This window comes from Cebidichthys violaceus, unplaced genomic scaffold (genome assembly GCF_023349555.1).
Source record: "Cebidichthys violaceus isolate CVI_PGR_0920_01 unplaced genomic scaffold, fCebVio1.0.p SCAF_5, whole genome shotgun sequence".
Lineage (NCBI taxonomy): Eukaryota > Metazoa > Chordata > Actinopteri > Perciformes > Stichaeidae > Cebidichthys > Cebidichthys violaceus.
The window spans coordinates 2399517-2416679 of NW_027176705.1; the positions used below are offsets into that span (position 1 = coordinate 2399517).

Consider the following 17163-nt stretch of genomic DNA (forward strand, 5'->3'; position numbering starts at 1 on the left):
AAAAAAAGCTAATGAAATAAATGTCAGAAAATAGGTAAAACACAAGGTAAGGAAGCTCTAGGTAAGCTAATGAGCAAAGATGGCAGCTGCATTCTGGAAATTATCCTGGAGGTCAGACTTCCAGTGCACTGGATTGTAGTACCATCTGTAAATATTTTACATGCAAATATTTATTCTACAAAAATTGTTTCCCTATAATGTCAACCTGAGCAGAGCATGAAGTCGTGTTGTAATCTGAGTGGCTCCTTGCTTTGTTGACAGCCGTGTTGGCCCCGCCACCCAGGCCTGCCGCCATGTTGAGACCCGTTGTTAAGCAACAGAAATTCTCACCTATAAATAGCACCTTTAAGTGACAGAAATCTCTCTTTAATTTAATAAATTAGGTTGGAAATGAATATAGCATATAAGTATATGCTGCAAAAAAAATAAAATAGAAAAGGATAACTCAGCACGAGCAGGTTTGTGTGTTAGCTACATAAAGGTTCACTGGACCTCTTTCAGACTGATGCCGAGGTGAGTTTTCACATCCCGCCACCAGATGTCAACATAACACTTTAAATGATGTCTGGCCTGTCTACAGCTTGGTGTCTCTGTTTCCCGGGGGGGGCCGAACGAAAGAGTAAAGCGGGCTCATTACAATATAGATGTGCACGACACAGGCAACACCCACTTCTTAATTTGCAGGGTCTATTAGTTTACACAAGACAACATTTTTTGAAACCATGCTTATTATATTTATTTATAAATATAAAATAATCACTGTGCAGCATGCCTTTTCGACAAAAACAGTCCCCCCTCTCTACCTGCACATAATCCCATTATTTACCACACAGGTAATGTAACCAGTGGGAGGTTGAAATTGAATGACTTTGATGAAGTAATCTAGCTACTGAAATGACATTCTAACCTAAATGCTAGTTTAAGCGGTCTGTGTGTTGATATTAATACATGTGGGATGACGATTGGAGCTGATCAGCATTCAGCATGATTGGGGGGCATTTAGTGTACATCTACAGCCCGAACTGAAGGGGGTCCGATATGGAAATAGATAATTGCCATTAAATTGACTGAATCAGTCGTCATTTCTGGACATTATAGACCACTTTTTAATCCCGAACTACCCTCTTAGACATTATTGGTTTGTAAAATCAAGGCCGATGGAGAAGTCAATATGAGTCACGAAACCATCCCGTGTTAGACTGTGGACTCCCCCGCTCCTATTTCTCAACCTGGAGACTGCGCAGAAAGCTGTCGGGGAAAAAAGTGCGTGTGCAAGCAGAACTGAGAAAGTTCATAGAGCCGAGGTGCAGGATGTCCCGTTGAGGAGAAAAAATCCTGTAGAGGAGCAGAAGCAACACACGCTGACGGGGAAAAGAAGTGCAGCTCAGAGCGAACGGCATTTATCATACCATAGATATTGCCAAACTGTGGAAAATGGCCTTTACGACGATATTTAGCTGTCGTCGGATTGTTCTCAAAGTGTTTGTGGTTCAGTTCATCGCCTTTCAAGCAACATATGCTGCCCCTTCGCCTATTATCAGGTTTCCTGGAGACGATACTACTCCAAAAACAGACAAAGAAGTTGCTCTGGTAAGTTTATTGGTGTTTTTCTAAAACTATGTCTAAGTGGGTCAGCCAGCTGTGCATTAACAGTGTTTACTCCTGAAGTATAATAACTAAACTGTTGGGGAATAGTTTGTACACTGTTCATTTATTTATATATTTATTGCAATCACTTCATAAGTACTTAATCAACCATTTGTATGTCTATTTTTCTCCTTAAGCACTATCTGAATAAGTTTTATGGATGCCCACAAGACAGATGTAACCTTATGGTGCTCAAGGACACCCTGAAGAAAATGCAAAAGTTCTTCTCTCTGCAAGAAACTGGAGAGATTGATGCCAAAACTGTGGATATCATGAAAAAGCCCCGCTGTGGCGTCCCAGATGTAGCCAATTACAACTTCTTCCACAGGAAACCCATGTGGCAGAAGAAAGACATCACTTACAGGTCAGGGAATTAACTTTACCTACACATTTACTGAACAAGCATTGGATTATCCTGCACTTTAAGTGCTAAATTGTATTCTTCATGGGGTATTTTACAATAGGAGTAGGTCCCGATTCATTCTGAACCTGAATCAGTAATACTCAAGTAATGACATCATGGAAGTTTTAAGCGGTATGGTCTGTAAGAAAAGGTAAACACATTACAACTGAGCCTAATGCTTAAGTTATTTGAGATGCTTTGCATGCATTACACCAGGACGTCATACATGATGTTTGCCAAGCACAGAAAGGTAAAATGACTTGACCCCACCCAGCCGCTGCCCGTAAATACAGCGAGAAATACTTATTAGAATATATCGGAGTCCCTCCATAACACTAAAGTTTACATGTGATTCACAAAGGAGTTTTTGATGAGTACACAAAAGTATAAACACAAAGCCAGAGTGTGTTTGCTTTGCGAGATGGACCACAGCTTGGCCCCGCTGACCCCCCTCCCACCACACCCTCCCCTCAACCTCCAGTCCACCCCACCCCCATCCACACAGTCGTTGTGCGCGTGCATCTTGCGTCTCGCTTACACCAGCATTCCTACACAGTATGAGTCAGGTCTTTTGTTTTTCTTCTGTTTGAGGTTTACAACAATGTGGAATCGGTTTATTTATATCAGCGGTTTTTGTGTGGCCTGATCGTTCCAGTCCGTCTGCCTGTGTGTTTGCAAGGAAGACTGCGAGCCAAAGACAACAGCAACTAAGAGATCTTAGACTGTTTTTAAGAAAGGACTGTGTAGACAGGCATGTGACAGGGTTTGTAGCTGAACACTGTTTCAGGAAAACATTATCATCATATTATTCATAGACTGTTTAGCTGTTAGTCCATGATCTGAAATTGAGAGAATAGATCTTATGATATTTCTGCACGCTTTTCCAAACACACATCTTTTGTTTTTATGATATTTTGTTGTCTTAATTGTCCTTCTTTGTCTTGTTTTAGAATGACACTGACTCTGTTAACTCCGTAGAATCCTTGGATACACTCCCGACCTGGATGAGGAAGTCATAAATGATGCTTTCTTCAGAGCCTTCAAAGTATGGAGTGATGTCACCCCACTCACAATCACCCGCATCATGGACGGAGAGGCTGACATCATGATTAATTTTGGCCGCAATGGTATGGCATTTATTTAGGGAACAGACAGTATATAGACACTGTATTTATAAAATGCTGTACTTAAAAGACAACTTGAGTCAGTTGAACTATCATCAGGTTATCTTCAGATTGTAGGGCAGTACAGTCAGTGACACCACTCAGTGGAATTCATATTTAATGTGTCTGCAACTCAAATTCATTCAATTCAAATCAATTCAATAAAAATAGGTTTGTTTTATAGTACATGTCCCCATGTGACCTCAAAAAAACCCCCCTGCTGACTGCAAATGTACCATTTGTCATCTTTGTCTTAATCTCTTGTCTCGGGATATGGGAAACATTAGTGCATGCTTATGAACAGACTTGTCGTAATGTGTCACAGGAATGGTATTGCAGGTTAAAATTCAAAGATTTAAGCACTCCAATAACTAAGTTATGATTACCTGAAGTTGCCTTCCACCTCCAAGAGGAAAAATACAGCCCATGTTAGGTCATAACTCAAGTTAGGAAACAGTTGAACACAAGTTCACTGCCTTGTTGACATGCTATTACAGTAACTCTGAGCACCGCCAACCTATATTTTAGGAACACTTCTTCACACAGGTCATTCCAACTAAAACAGCCATTTGATATTTACACACAGTGTCACGATATCTTCTGTCTAGCCATAGCTGACCCTATCTAGAAGGAATCTAATGATAATAGTGGAACAAAAACTTCAGTGTATGTGAAACTAAGGAATATTTTGAGCTTTTAAAAATCACACAAATGTCAAATATTTTCCTGACGGTTACTTTTAGAATTTCCTCTTCAAACAAATGTGTTGCCACTTACTGGCTAGCTAATTGCTGCACCTATGGGCCAGTTGTTTAAAAAGAAGAAAATTGGTTCTGATATTTGTCTTGAAGTGTTAATGTTGAATGATGCCATCGGCAGAGCACGGAGACGGTTACCCCTTCGACGGCAAAGATGGCCTTTTGGCTCATGCCTTTGCTCCAGGGCCAGGAATTGGGGGAGACTCCCACTTTGATGATGATGAGCAGTGGACGCTGGGAGATGGCCAAGGTAATGGGGAAACACTGTTTATACAAAAAACAAACTGAAGCGTGTTGCAATAGCTCCACTACAACTGTTTGTGATTTGTGCTGTAATCTTATAACATTTTTGTTGATTTGTTAAAAGATGCACTAAGTGCCAAATAGGTGCATTTTGCATAGCCATATCCAGTCAATTATTCAAAACAAAGTATAGGTACCATATTGGTGAGATGACAGGGTGACCGATACAAAAAATGACTTTCCACTACTTTGTTTTAACTTTGTCTGAACTTTCTGGCACTGGATATGACAAATCTCAGCCATCTGGAAGCTCAATAGAAGAAAAATAAATCTCTATTGCAGGCATTTGCATTTGCACGCAGTGACCCAGATAGTTTAATGTATTTCCCATTATTCAGAATTGTCTTGTGTGAATTCATCATTTGCGCAGAAGTAATCTATAAACCTATTTTCCCTGTCTCATGACACAAAGAAGTCTAACAACACTTAGAATGAGCTGTTTTTTTTAAAATTATTATTATTATATCAGTGCCTCTGCAAGTTTTAACCCATTTACTACAATGCATGTATAATCATTTTCTGAGCTCCTTGCCATTTTTGAGAGCCTACTTTTAAATGGTATCCCATAGTCTAAGTATCCTCTTGTTTCTATAAACAATATTGCATTTTACTAGCTTGAGATACCCACTCTATCCTATTGAACATCATGGCACCTTTAACTTGGTTTGGGAAAATGGATGACAAAGCGTTACAACGTGGACACGTGTCTCCTTAATCTTTTCAACAGTGGTGAAGGTGAAGTATGGCAATGCTGATGGGGAGTTCTGTAAATTCCCCTTCCTGTTCATGGGCACTGAGTACAACACCTGTACAGCTCAGGGCCGTGACGACGGCTTCCTGTGGTGCTCGACCAGCTACAACTTCGATGAAGAAGGCAAATATGGCTTCTGCCCTCATGAATGTAAGTTCGGCCTGTGGTTCTTTTTTCTCAGAACACATTTCCGCATCTGGAATTGAAGCAGTGTCTTCTATACTGGCAAAGTAATACTTCATATCATATTTTTGCTATATTCAAAGCTGTTTTGCTGATTCTTGACAGAAAGAAAGTAGGTTAAACAGCATGCCAGGAAAGTGTTTGGAGTGGATTATGGAATATTTCTTTTCCAAGTCACTGCCCCACTTTAGAACACTGGGCTTTGTTAAACATTTTGTTTATCTGTGTTGTATTGCTGTCCATGGTACTAACATGATCACATGCCCATTACATCTAAGTGCCAAAGTACACATTTACTAAGTTGTTTTATATAAGAACATGAGAGAGGCCTGTTTGTACCGGAGAAGTATTTGTTGTTAAGCATTTGTATTAATGTAAAAAAAAACTTTTTTCTTGATTCAGATTTCTCCTCTCTGAACACCTTTGTCTTACTTCGTCACTCATCGGTCAAATGACCTTAGTTGCTTGCAGTGATCATGTAGGAATTGTAGATTGCTTTTCATAAGCATTAGAAAAATGGAAAAATGCACTGTGCGCAATGTCATGTTAGTATAAGTTTCCCTATAATTTTTTTTACAGTACTATTCACCATTGGTGGAAACGCAGAGGGCGCTGCATGTAAATTCCCCTTCACCTTTCTGGGAGAGAAGTATGACGGATGCACCACTCAAGGCAGGGATGATGGTTACCGCTGGTGTGCCACCACTGAGGACTATGACCAGGACAAAACCTTTGGGTTCTGCCCTGAAACTGGTAGGTGGTGTCATCTACTGCCTGTTATGCTGATCACATATTAGAGTAGTGCTTAAGTAATCCCCTTTCTGCGCAGACACCCTAAAATGTGTGCATACATTATCCTCTGTTTGTGCGTCCTGTTTAGGGTTGCAAAGAAGTTACACTTGTGACTTGTGGGAATTTTGCACAATTTCAATATATAAATTGTACCCTCTAATAGAGAAATGATTTACCATTCCAGGTCTTATGGCATGTTTTGTAATGCCCATTTTCTGAAATTGTAACAATACAACATACATTCAGCAACAACTCTTTTATCATAATTTGCAGTATCCCATTAAATAGGCATCAACCATCTGCATGCAATGCTAGCTAGCTGTTACCATGTAGCTCGATTGAGCCCTAATTGAGGAGTTTTAATGAATCTATTTCCATTCCTTCTTTATTGTAAAACTTAAGTAATTGTTCACTTTAAAACATAAATTGCACTCAGCCAACATTTTGGCTTGGATTTTGAAGTAGGCTACCTTTCCCCATTAGTTAACTCACCACATGGCACATTTGACATTGTTTGTATATGATACATTAATTAATTTATTTAGCAAATTAATGGATTGTGTCTGCCTATGATGTATTAAAATGTTTGATTCTATCTGCATGGTAAATACAGCCTAAGCAGATAACCCATACATTTCCATTTTATTCCTGTTATTTGCTGTTAATTCCTGTTAATTCCAAAATTGTTGCAACATTTGTCCTGTTGTAGGGTTATGAGCTTGCTTAGATGCCTACAGTGCATTTTACTGGCTGTGTTTATTTTGATGTGCAGTGTTGGGTGCCCTGCCGTGTATTGGTCTACAGGAATGCTCCAGCTGGGGTTTTCGGTCTTGCTCGCGGTCTGCTGAATGGCTGTGAAAGTATTTTAATGTGCAGTGGCAAGGCTTATTTTCCATTCTGTCAGTGGGACTGGTTTTAGGGTTGAGGTAGTGTTGCAGGGAGGGAGATAGACCACTGGAGCTTTCATCTGGTTCTAATTGATTAGGAAAGTAGTTTGTGCTAGAAATTATAATTTTTTTTTAAACAAAAACAGTGCTAAACAAGTCTGCCAGATAGAAAAGGATCTCTCTTTGAAAGAAAATCAATTTGGGCGGGTGCTTTTTGGTTTTGTGCCCCGTGGATTAGTTATTGATGTCATGTGTGTTGTGCCAGTGCTTTCATGATGCTGTTTTCAACATCATCTGCGCTTACTTCACAATACAATACAATCTGTTCTGAAGAAACATTCTGGCACATGAATGAACAAAGCTCATTACACATTTCACTTCTACAGTACACTTTTGTTGCTCCCTCTAGCCATGTCGACAGTGGGAGGAAACGCAGAGGGAAGCCCCTGTGTCTTCCCCTTCACCTTCTTGGGTGACACCTACGAGTCCTGTACCTCATCTGGTCGTAGCGATGGCAAGATGTGGTGCGCTAGCACCAAGAGCTATGATGACGACCGCAAATGGGGTTTCTGTCCAGACCAAGGTATGAATACTTTTTGTGGACAGTTCTTGTGTATGCATTAGTAATTTTGTTACTGGCACATTCACAATAAACAGGAAAATAAAGGTAAAGGTCAGGTCGGTCGTTATTCGATCACTATGTCTCATTCATGTCTCCCACCATCGTATTCCATGAAGGACCACAACTGGTATACAGTAGCTATCAATTGAAAGACCTATTCATATTATCAAATTCCCATTTTCACTGTACAGCTGTAACTGTAACGTATTTTTTGTATGCAGAGTTTACAGTGAAGTTTCTTCATTGCGCTGCGTGTTTCCAGGTTACAGTTTGTTCCTGGTGGCAGCCCATGAGTTTGGTCATGCCCTTGGCTTGGAGCACTCTCAGGACCCCGGAGCATTGATGGCCCCCATTTACACTTTCACCAAAGACTTCAGACTTCCTGATGATGACATTAAAGGCATTCAGGAGCTCTACGGTGTGATTAATTGTCATGTGTGGCTAGATTCCTAACAGGGATCAAGCCTAATCCTAGAACAAGCATCTTTTATTATTTGAAACCAGGAAAGATTAATGTACTGTGAGTGTGTAATCACTTTCTCAAAGATTAAATATTCTGGTAAATCTTTTATAAACAGGTGTGCCAACAGACAAACCTTTGCCTCCAACCCAGGGTCCAGTTACTCCAATGGACATCTGTAAAGAGCCAGTTGTGTTTGATGCTGTAGCCCAGATCAGAGGAGAGACCTTCTTCTTTAAGGACAGGTAATTAAATCAAAACAGACAAGAAGTCACGATATTGTTTGACCTGAACATGTCTTCAACAAGTGTGTGTATGCTACATCCACACCAAATGAGGTAAGAGCACTGACAATTAACCCTTCGCTAAGTCTCGCCCTTGAACGCAGACTAGTCAATCATCGTTTAGCTCTGACCTGCTCTGATCAGGGTCCGACAGCTAACAGGCTCTGCTCCATAGAGTCTCATGCAATGGTTTTCTTCATTTCCAGGCTGGTTTTGTGGATTTCAAGCTAGTCATGGGTAAACGAAGGGTCAAGTAATCATCCAATATCCATCCAAATCAAGTTCCTGACCACATTGTTTGAATATGTTAGCCGATATGTTTTCATTAGCTCTCTGAGTCATACATGCAATATGAAGTATGTGTTTGACTCTCTTGAAACTGGCAACCACTACCAAAGTCTGGTTAAATTTCCTGTCCTGTGATCTATGGGAAGAATTGGGGTGCGACTAGCTCACTGGGCTAAGAGGGTTGACGGTTCGATCCTTGGCTGGGACGTGTTCTGAGTCGAAGTGTCCTTGAGTAAGACACTGACCCCCTAGCAGCTCCCCGGGCGCCTGTCATGGGAAGCCCACTGCTCCCTGATACAGGGATGGGTCAAATGCAGAAACAGATTTCCCCCTTAACGGGATAAATATAGTATGAGAAAAAAAAAAGAAGAAAAAAAACGACAAACCAAACTCAATAGCCTACTTCTGGCTTCATGAGCAATTTCAAATGAGGTTTCTTGTTAATTATTGTTCCTCTTATTGCAATCTTGTGACACTTAAAGAGTGTGGTTAACATGCTTGTTTCATGATGGGACAATTAGTGAGAGGGAAAAATACACTATTCCCCTCCTCATACAGTGACAACCAAAGTACTCATCAGTCCTAAACACAGTCTACAGTCCTCCCTCTCCACTGGCGCCAGTGGATGCAAAGTCTTGTAAGCTTACTGTGTCTACTGGCTGACCCTCCTGTGTAGAAGTGAGTTTCATAAAGTGCTTTGGTTTCATCCAAAGTCTTTGTGAGTCAGTGTATATTCCCATGGGAAGGTGAACATTTTCATTACAACAGCTGAAGTTTGTTGCAGACAAATTGTCCTGGGAGTAACTTAAAACAAAAGCAATAATGTGGTAGAAAAGGACCCGATGGAAAACACAAACAGCGTCTTTGTTAGTTATGATATCTTCATGCTTCTAGCTGTGCTATGACATTGACTACTTGCAATTTTATGGGTAACAGAGCTGTATACCTGTCATGGCCATAAATGTGTCCAAAGCAAACAGGCCAGCATACCTCCGTACCAAAGAGTCTTTCAGTTAGCCTGGTTTTCCTCTCTGAGAACCTTGAGCTGGAAACTGGGAGAAACAGGCCATATTTCCTGCTCACAATTCCTGCTTTAATACAGAATGACTTTTCACCTTGCCATGCCTCCCTTCCAGACATATGCAGAGATTGTCAGAGCAGAACAGACAAAGTTAACTATGTATACAAATATATATACATTTTTGGGGATTTTTAATTTCCCCTGACCCTCTGTTCGTTTTCATTCATTCTCTCTGAAACATGATTCTTGGCACAGTAGGGTGAATCTACTGCAATCTGATTCAAGTATGTAACATCTCTGGAGGGGGATAAGGAAAATAAATGTATTTCCCCTGATCATTAATTGTAAAACACAACTGTCAAAATGCCATTTAGTTGCACGAAAGGTATTGAAAGCTATGATATTCATTTCTGTAATCTGATTGAGTCAAGGTACTATACCACTCTTTGGTTATTTGCACATGGGCCAATTTCAAGAGATATATAAACTATCATAATCCAAAGCAATGGGTTTCAGACAGTGACGAAAGCCCATTGGTCTGTCAGTAGCTGAAATATGTCAAGAATTACAATGTTGCATGCAGATATATTGCATTTACTTAAATTTAGCTGACTTATTTAAGACCATTTCGACATTGAAAGGCCAATTAGCTTCATGGTTGGCCATGTTCAGCAGCTCATTGTGTTTGGTTGCTCTCTTGTGTAACCATACAAGGCTTTGTGTGATATTTTCAAGCAATTCTTGATTTGATATTTGAATTTCAGTTGCTAACCCCCAAAGACTGAGAACTGACAGGAAGGGTAGAATTTCAGAACAGAGTGATCCCAAGGCACGGAAAGGAACGTCGGTACAATATATCTTTCTGAAGTCTGATAAGTGAAGTTTCAGTAAGGCCTGTTGTTCTGACCTTCACAGAGACTTAATTAGTTGCCTGAAGGCCGTGTCAGGTTTGTGAGCTGTAGAGCTCTGGTACAAGCCAAGTTTTATAGCTTCAGAGAAAAAGCGTTGCCCTCTGGGTTCCGGGGCTAATGCTCATTAGATTCTCCCATTGTAAAAGTATGATCCCCCTTTTTCTCCTGGCTCAGCATATTTATGATGTAGGACACATCTTGACATGATGCAGTGAGTAATACTTATAGCGTTCCCTGAGCTCAGCATAGTGTCTGTCTGGAGGCTTAAGGAGAAGGCAATTATAAAGTCTGTCTCATAGAAACAGTTTTGCCAGCCTACTGACTCTGTTGCAAGTAATTCATGCTCATGTGCCTGTATGCTAGCATGTCGCCAACAGAAGCTATTTGCAATGTACAGTACTGTAGTTGGTTACCTTGCTGAGGAGTTGATGGTGTGCAGCCTGCAGCTCTTGATCCACTGATTACCCAAACAGGTTTACTCTTGAAAGCAGCAAGAGTGATATACTGTACATACAGGATTTGTCACTGGGACTTTTAGTCTACAGTGTGTTTGCATGTTTTAGACCATTTACAGGAAATCACATACTTAAGGTTACTTAAACTTTATGAACTTAAAACTGGTGTGAGAAACAAAATCCATTAAATGGACCATCATGGCTGACAGTTATTTTATGGTTACACCGTAATACAAGTAATCAACTTCATTACCACACAGTTATAACAGTGCTTTGATAACTTCAAACTGCTTGAAGCAATGGTTTGGAAAGATCTTTTGCAGTTTTGTGAAGCACAGCACTATATATGCTATATGATGTCCTGTTGATCTGTCCCCTCAAACAGCCACCAGGCAGATCTTTCTTTTTTTTTTTTTTAATTAAATAGAGACAGGAAGAAAAGACAGAAAAGCCCTCTGGATATTGCTGGTACACTGCATGAACTTGACAAATTGATCCACAAGAACATTGCTAAAATAATGCAATTAGATGGTTAGTTCAGATTGAATATGTCTCCTCTTTCCTCCTGACAAATGTATATAAAACTTTAGATGTGTCTGTATGTTAGTTAAGTTTTACTCTTTCCACATTTTATCATTATTGCAACTCAGTTTTGCAATTGGCGGATCTTTTTCTTTTTAAAAAATAGGTCAGTGGAAAAGAGTTTGGGAAGCTGCCTTGTTGTGCAGCTGTGTATTGGAAATCCGGGCAAGATAGGTCTTGTTCCGCTGGCGTCTGCAGCCTCAGTTCTAACGAGAACCAGATGCTCATGAATCAGGCCATTGTGGCTGGCTCGGCCAGTGAAGCACTTGCACTAAAACCTCCTCTTACGCGAGTGAGCGCGTGCACAGACAGACAGACAGACAGACAGACAGACAGACAGACAGACAGACAGACAGACAGACAGACAGACAGACACACACACACACACACACACTTCCCCCACCTCCTCATCATCCCCGTCTGCCCTTCGTTCACTCTCATTTCGACCGTCAGCTCATCTACCTTGCAGCCGCTCACCCACTCATTCTCTTTCTGCCAGGTTCCTGTTCAGGTCAGTCAATTTCAGAAGCAAGCCCAATGGCCCTATGCTGGTGGCCACCTACTGGCCCGACCTACCTGCCAAGATAGACGCTGCCTATGAAAACCCAGTGGAGGAAAAATCTGTCTTCTTCTCAGGTATGTTGCAGAAAACAACTGTGGAGAAACAGTGGATTTAGACCTTTCTGAATATTAATGTAGTATTGCATGAACCGGTCACCCTGTCCATATCCTCCCTGTCCCTCCATGGTGATTAGAGAAACAGACAGTTCCACTTCCATGAGTAATGAAGAGGTGTCTTCATTCTTTTACCATTTGGATTCACTTAAGGGTGGCGTTTCTACGAACTGAAACATTAAGAAAAGCAGGAATGTTGGCTGGGCGCTCTTATGTGCGGTGTGCACTATGTGGACACTTCAGATATTCCACCATAGTTATTAGTGGTTTATTATACATTCTTTGCATTTTATTAATATGACAACCTATCTGAATACTGATGAAAGTTACATAATGTATCTGTCAGCTTCCAAAGACATTTAAAGCAGGGCTGGTTTGGCTATGGGGGAGACTTACCCTGAACAGTTAACCGATGATCTCATTCTGACGATATAATATATTTGGTTAATAGATGTGTAGGAATATGAGATAATACCTTCATCAGACAGTTCTGTGTAAAGATAATTACCTTCCACCAATAAAACATGTCTTCAGTGTAATTTCATCCCTGGTTTTATTTTGTTACTTACCAAGTCTTCCCTTCCAGGCAACGAGCTGTGGGTCTACAAAGCTGATGAGTTGGAGAAAGGCTATCCCAAGAGGCTCTCCAGCCTTGAACTCCCCACTGACTTGGAGCGAATCGACGCTGCCTTCAACTTTAGGAAGAACAAGAAGACTTACTTTTTTGCTGGGGACAAATTCTGGAGGTGAGGGGGGAGCAAAGCTTATGCTACCATTTGTGAACCTAAAGCCCTTGTCTGACACACCGTAGCTAGTGCTGTTGGCGTCATCACGTCTTGTTTGCAATGCTGTGCTACATCTGGATCTACTTAGTGTTTGGTGTGACCCAAGCTGCACTGTAAACCACAACAGCTATGTTAGCCCTTGCACAACATGGAAGTTCACAGTGTTGACGACTAACTGTTTTATGGAAAACTATGAGGGGTTTGTGTTTGTGTTTGTGTGTGTATGTGATGGAATTGTGAAGCACTCGTTAAAGGATTATACTGTTTAATGCACTTTCATTATGTGTACAGATACGATGAAGATATGAAGAAAATGGACCCTGGCTTCCCCAAACTTATTGCAGATTCCTGGAATGGCATCCCAGACGGCATAGACTCTTCCTTCAGTCTCCATGGCATTGGTAAAAAAAATCTTTCTTTTCACATAATTTGTCAATTTAGAGGTTCTGTATATTTTCAAGAAGGGACATTTGACCAGGCTCTACAGTGGTGCTTTAAGCTACATGCTAACATACTCACAATTATAACAATTATAATGCGAACATGCTGATAGCAGGTAGTAACCATTGTCACCATCTTAGTTTAGCATTTTATCATTCCTAATTTTCAATTTTAGTTAATTAAAGACGTTAGAATAAATGTAAGAGGAACATCAAAGTCATTAGGTTAATCTCGTTCATCCTGAGCAGGACATGAATGTCTGTTCTAAATTTCAAGGCAATCAATCCAATACTGTTGAGATATTTCATTCAAAACCACAAATGTCAACCTCATGGGGAAAAGTCAGAGGATAACTTAAGTCAGTAGGATTCATCCCATGGGGACAATGAATGTCTGTACTGAGTTTCATGGCAACCCATCCAATAGTTGATGAGGCATTCCACTAAAAAACTAAAATGTCAGCCCCACAATGGTGCTCGAGGAAAGTCGGTTGATGATCAAAGTCATTAGTCTTAATCCTCTGGGGGCCATGAATGTTTGTACAACACATCATGGAAATCCATCCAATAGTTAGTAATAGTGAGATATTACCGTCAGGACCAAATTGTGGACCAACGCATAGAAAGACTTTACCATCTCTAGACATATCGCTAGCGTGGTTAAAAACTAACCAGTGATCCCTACATGAATACTACAAACATAAGCACATTTTTTACAACATTAAATAAATGCCACACTAACATACCAATCGCTCTTGGAAGGGCTATGAAAAAATTGTAAAGAAGTAAACCAGCAATGCTCACTGTCCTCAGCTGCGCCTGTAGCTCAGTGGGTAGAGCAGGCCGCCTCTAACCACAGGTTGCTTTACAGCAGCCCAATGCTCCTAAAATGCTTATGACGAGTTAAATGCAGAAGTCAAATTGTATGTATGTAACTGAATGTATATGCAAATTCAAATAACGTTTATGTATTAGTTGGAAATGAAAGAATAGAAACAAAATAGCCAAAGATATCCTTTCTTTGACTTTTTAAAAAGACCTAAGGAAAAAAGGGATTTGGTGATGTTGTGGTGCTTCGATTATAGCTGGATTAGAGCTGCTGCTTTGTGTGCATGTTTACAGTGTTCGGGCTACATTCCTTGTGGCTAAATTGCAGGCATATCCAGTCAGCTCTATCAGCGAGTCTTGCTGTGCCTCTCTCAATAAAACCTGTCATATACCACAACCCAGCAAGCAATGACGCCATCTAGCCAGAAATGAACAGTTTCGAGGAACTGACTGAAAATGAGAAAGTGCAACAGGCCAAAGGGAGTAGCTCTGAAGTTAGGGAGTAATCTGTGGCCTGATGTTGATAGAAAACAGTCAGAGGAGGAGCAGTTGCTTTATGTTTCTCTTGCTTTTATCTGCTGCGAGTAAATACCTCATGATGAGTTATGTTAGCTTTAGGTCACTGCAACTAGAGTGCAAGAAATATATAGAGGTGGATTTTTGTTATGACACCGCCGGTAAACTTCCCCTGAGACCGTCACTGTCAGCCATGTATCCTTGAGGTTAGAGGTGGCAGATTTTTGTCTTTGGCAAGCAGCTAGGGATTTTTCCATCACTGCTCTCCTAACATACACACATTACTGTAAGCATCAAGCCCCTGCCTCACACAGTGGACAAACATGTTTATATAACGAAAGCCTGTGCCCCTCTACAGAGGTGCCTGTATGCTTCCTGATTAGCATGATTCAGAGCGAGAGAGGCTAACATTAGCTTTAGCAGAGCCTGATTTCATGTTCAAATACTTGTCACTTTGATTGAAACTGATTAGTCTGTTTGCTTTTATTGAAGGTTGATTATTGTACTCTTATTATTAAAATGGAAATATATACCTTCAGTAATTAACTAAGTGTGCATTGTTCCCGTCTTTAACAGATTACAGCTACTTCTTCAAAGGAAACCACTATTTCAAACTGGAAGACAGCAGCTTGAAGATTGTCAAGTTGGGGGAAATCACTAAGGACTGGCTCGGTTGTTGAGCATTTTCCAAAACGTCTCGCAACTGGCTAATTCCCATAATGATATCTGACCTCACAAGGACGTTGCCATAATATTGCACACAACTTGAGGTCACCGCAGCACACACTGTTGTAAGTTTTTGTCCTGGCAACTCTGCACGCTTCTGTGGGAGACATGACCCTTCCAGCCTGTATAACCAGCCTCCAGCTTTGTAGCGAGGCACCTCGTGGACCTCCAATCCAGGCTGAACATAGGCAACTGGATATTTGCTATATTACTATGTGATGTTGACATTTTATTTGTTGTGCTGATGCAGATTTATTTCAACATGTACCCCCCGGTTTACTTTTTTAATTTTTTTGGTTTATTTTATTTTTTTGAACTCAGACATCAGGTATGTCAACACTGCATTGAACGCAGTGGTATACTGTGCTGTGAGATATTGCCGTTTTATGCAAATTTAATTCTGAAAAGCTGTCTCACACCATATGAGGTATTCATGTTGGCTAGGAATTACTTCTATGTCCAGTGTATGTGCAGTTTTATAAATGTATCACTTAATTTCTCATTGTTGTGCAATACATTTGACAAAATTAATTTGCACAATGTGTTTGACCGAAAATTGGTGCTTTAGAGATTGCTTTTTGCTTATAGTCCTATCTACATACAGTATATATCTATCTATCTCTATATATAGAGAGATAGGTATATATATATATATAGGGAGATATATACACACATTTTATATTCTGTGTATCTATGTCTGACTACTTAGTATCGTCTGAATGTTAGAAAGTAGTTTTCGCAGGCACACACTATTCTTCATTTGATTAGGACTATATAAGGGGACTAATGGTACAGTGAGATTAAAGGCACAGGTTGCCTCCAGAGGCTTTATTGATTTGCTGCATGATGGAATCATGTCAAGAGTACCGCAGTAGTATTGTTTAATTATCTTTTTTTTTATATATTCTCTTTTCTCTCTTGGGTTTTTAACAATACAGTCATTGTGTTTTGTGTTGTTTTTAATACTTGTGCACTTTGTTACTGTCATCAATAAAGATGGTCAATATAATGTGGATCAGTGATAAACAACGGAATGACTCCATGCACTTAAAAATAGTGGGTGATTGATGCAATTATGGGCCTTCACCATTAAGCTTGTGAATTCAGAAACAAACCATCAATTAATTCAGATAATTTATTTGAGCAGAAGTAGCAGTACCATGGTGAAAAAAATATAATTAATATATATATATATATATATATATATATATATATATATATATATATATATATATATATATATATATATTAATTATATTTTTTTCAAGTGATAATATAAGACTACCAATGCATGGTATGTGATGATATCATTATGCTATCATGTGTTTATATGGAATGTAGGCTACAATATTCCTATAGGTAAAATATAGTGAAGTACAAGTATGAAACAGTAGTGTTCAATAAAAGTACTAAGCAAAGTGAAGTAAAAGTAAAGTACCTTAAAATGGCACTCAGTACAGCAGGACTACTTGAGTAAATAACCTACTTACCCTCCACCATTGCTCAGTGATACAGAAGTTATGACTTTCTTTTTAGGGAAGCACCAAATGAGAATTGTTTATGAAACTGCGCCATCATGTGGACATTTATGAAAGCTTGTAAACAATTATATGAACACGTCCCATTTCTCCCTTGAAATGGCTGCTTATTCGCATCTTGCTTAATATTTCTAGTGTCGTTGGA

The 17163-nt window shown here is 39.9% G+C and overlaps 1 protein-coding gene across 1 annotated transcript; it reads left to right on the forward strand.

Moving 5' to 3' along the window:
* The first annotated feature begins 1272 nt into the window (after positions 1 to 1272).
* mmp2 (matrix metallopeptidase 2) lies at positions 1273 to 16489 on the forward strand. Its single transcript, XM_068730493.1, has 13 exons — positions 1273 to 1590; positions 1785 to 2011; positions 3029 to 3177; positions 4093 to 4221; positions 5002 to 5175; positions 5788 to 5961; positions 7297 to 7470; positions 7772 to 7927; positions 8088 to 8214; positions 12010 to 12146; positions 12772 to 12931; positions 13262 to 13371; positions 15331 to 16489. The coding sequence occupies exons 1-13, from the start codon at positions 1435 to 1437 to the stop codon at positions 15432 to 15434; spliced, it is 1977 nt and encodes a 658-aa protein (XP_068586594.1). The 5' UTR covers positions 1273 to 1434; the 3' UTR covers positions 15435 to 16489.
* The last annotated feature ends 674 nt before the right edge of the window (positions 16490 to 17163 follow it).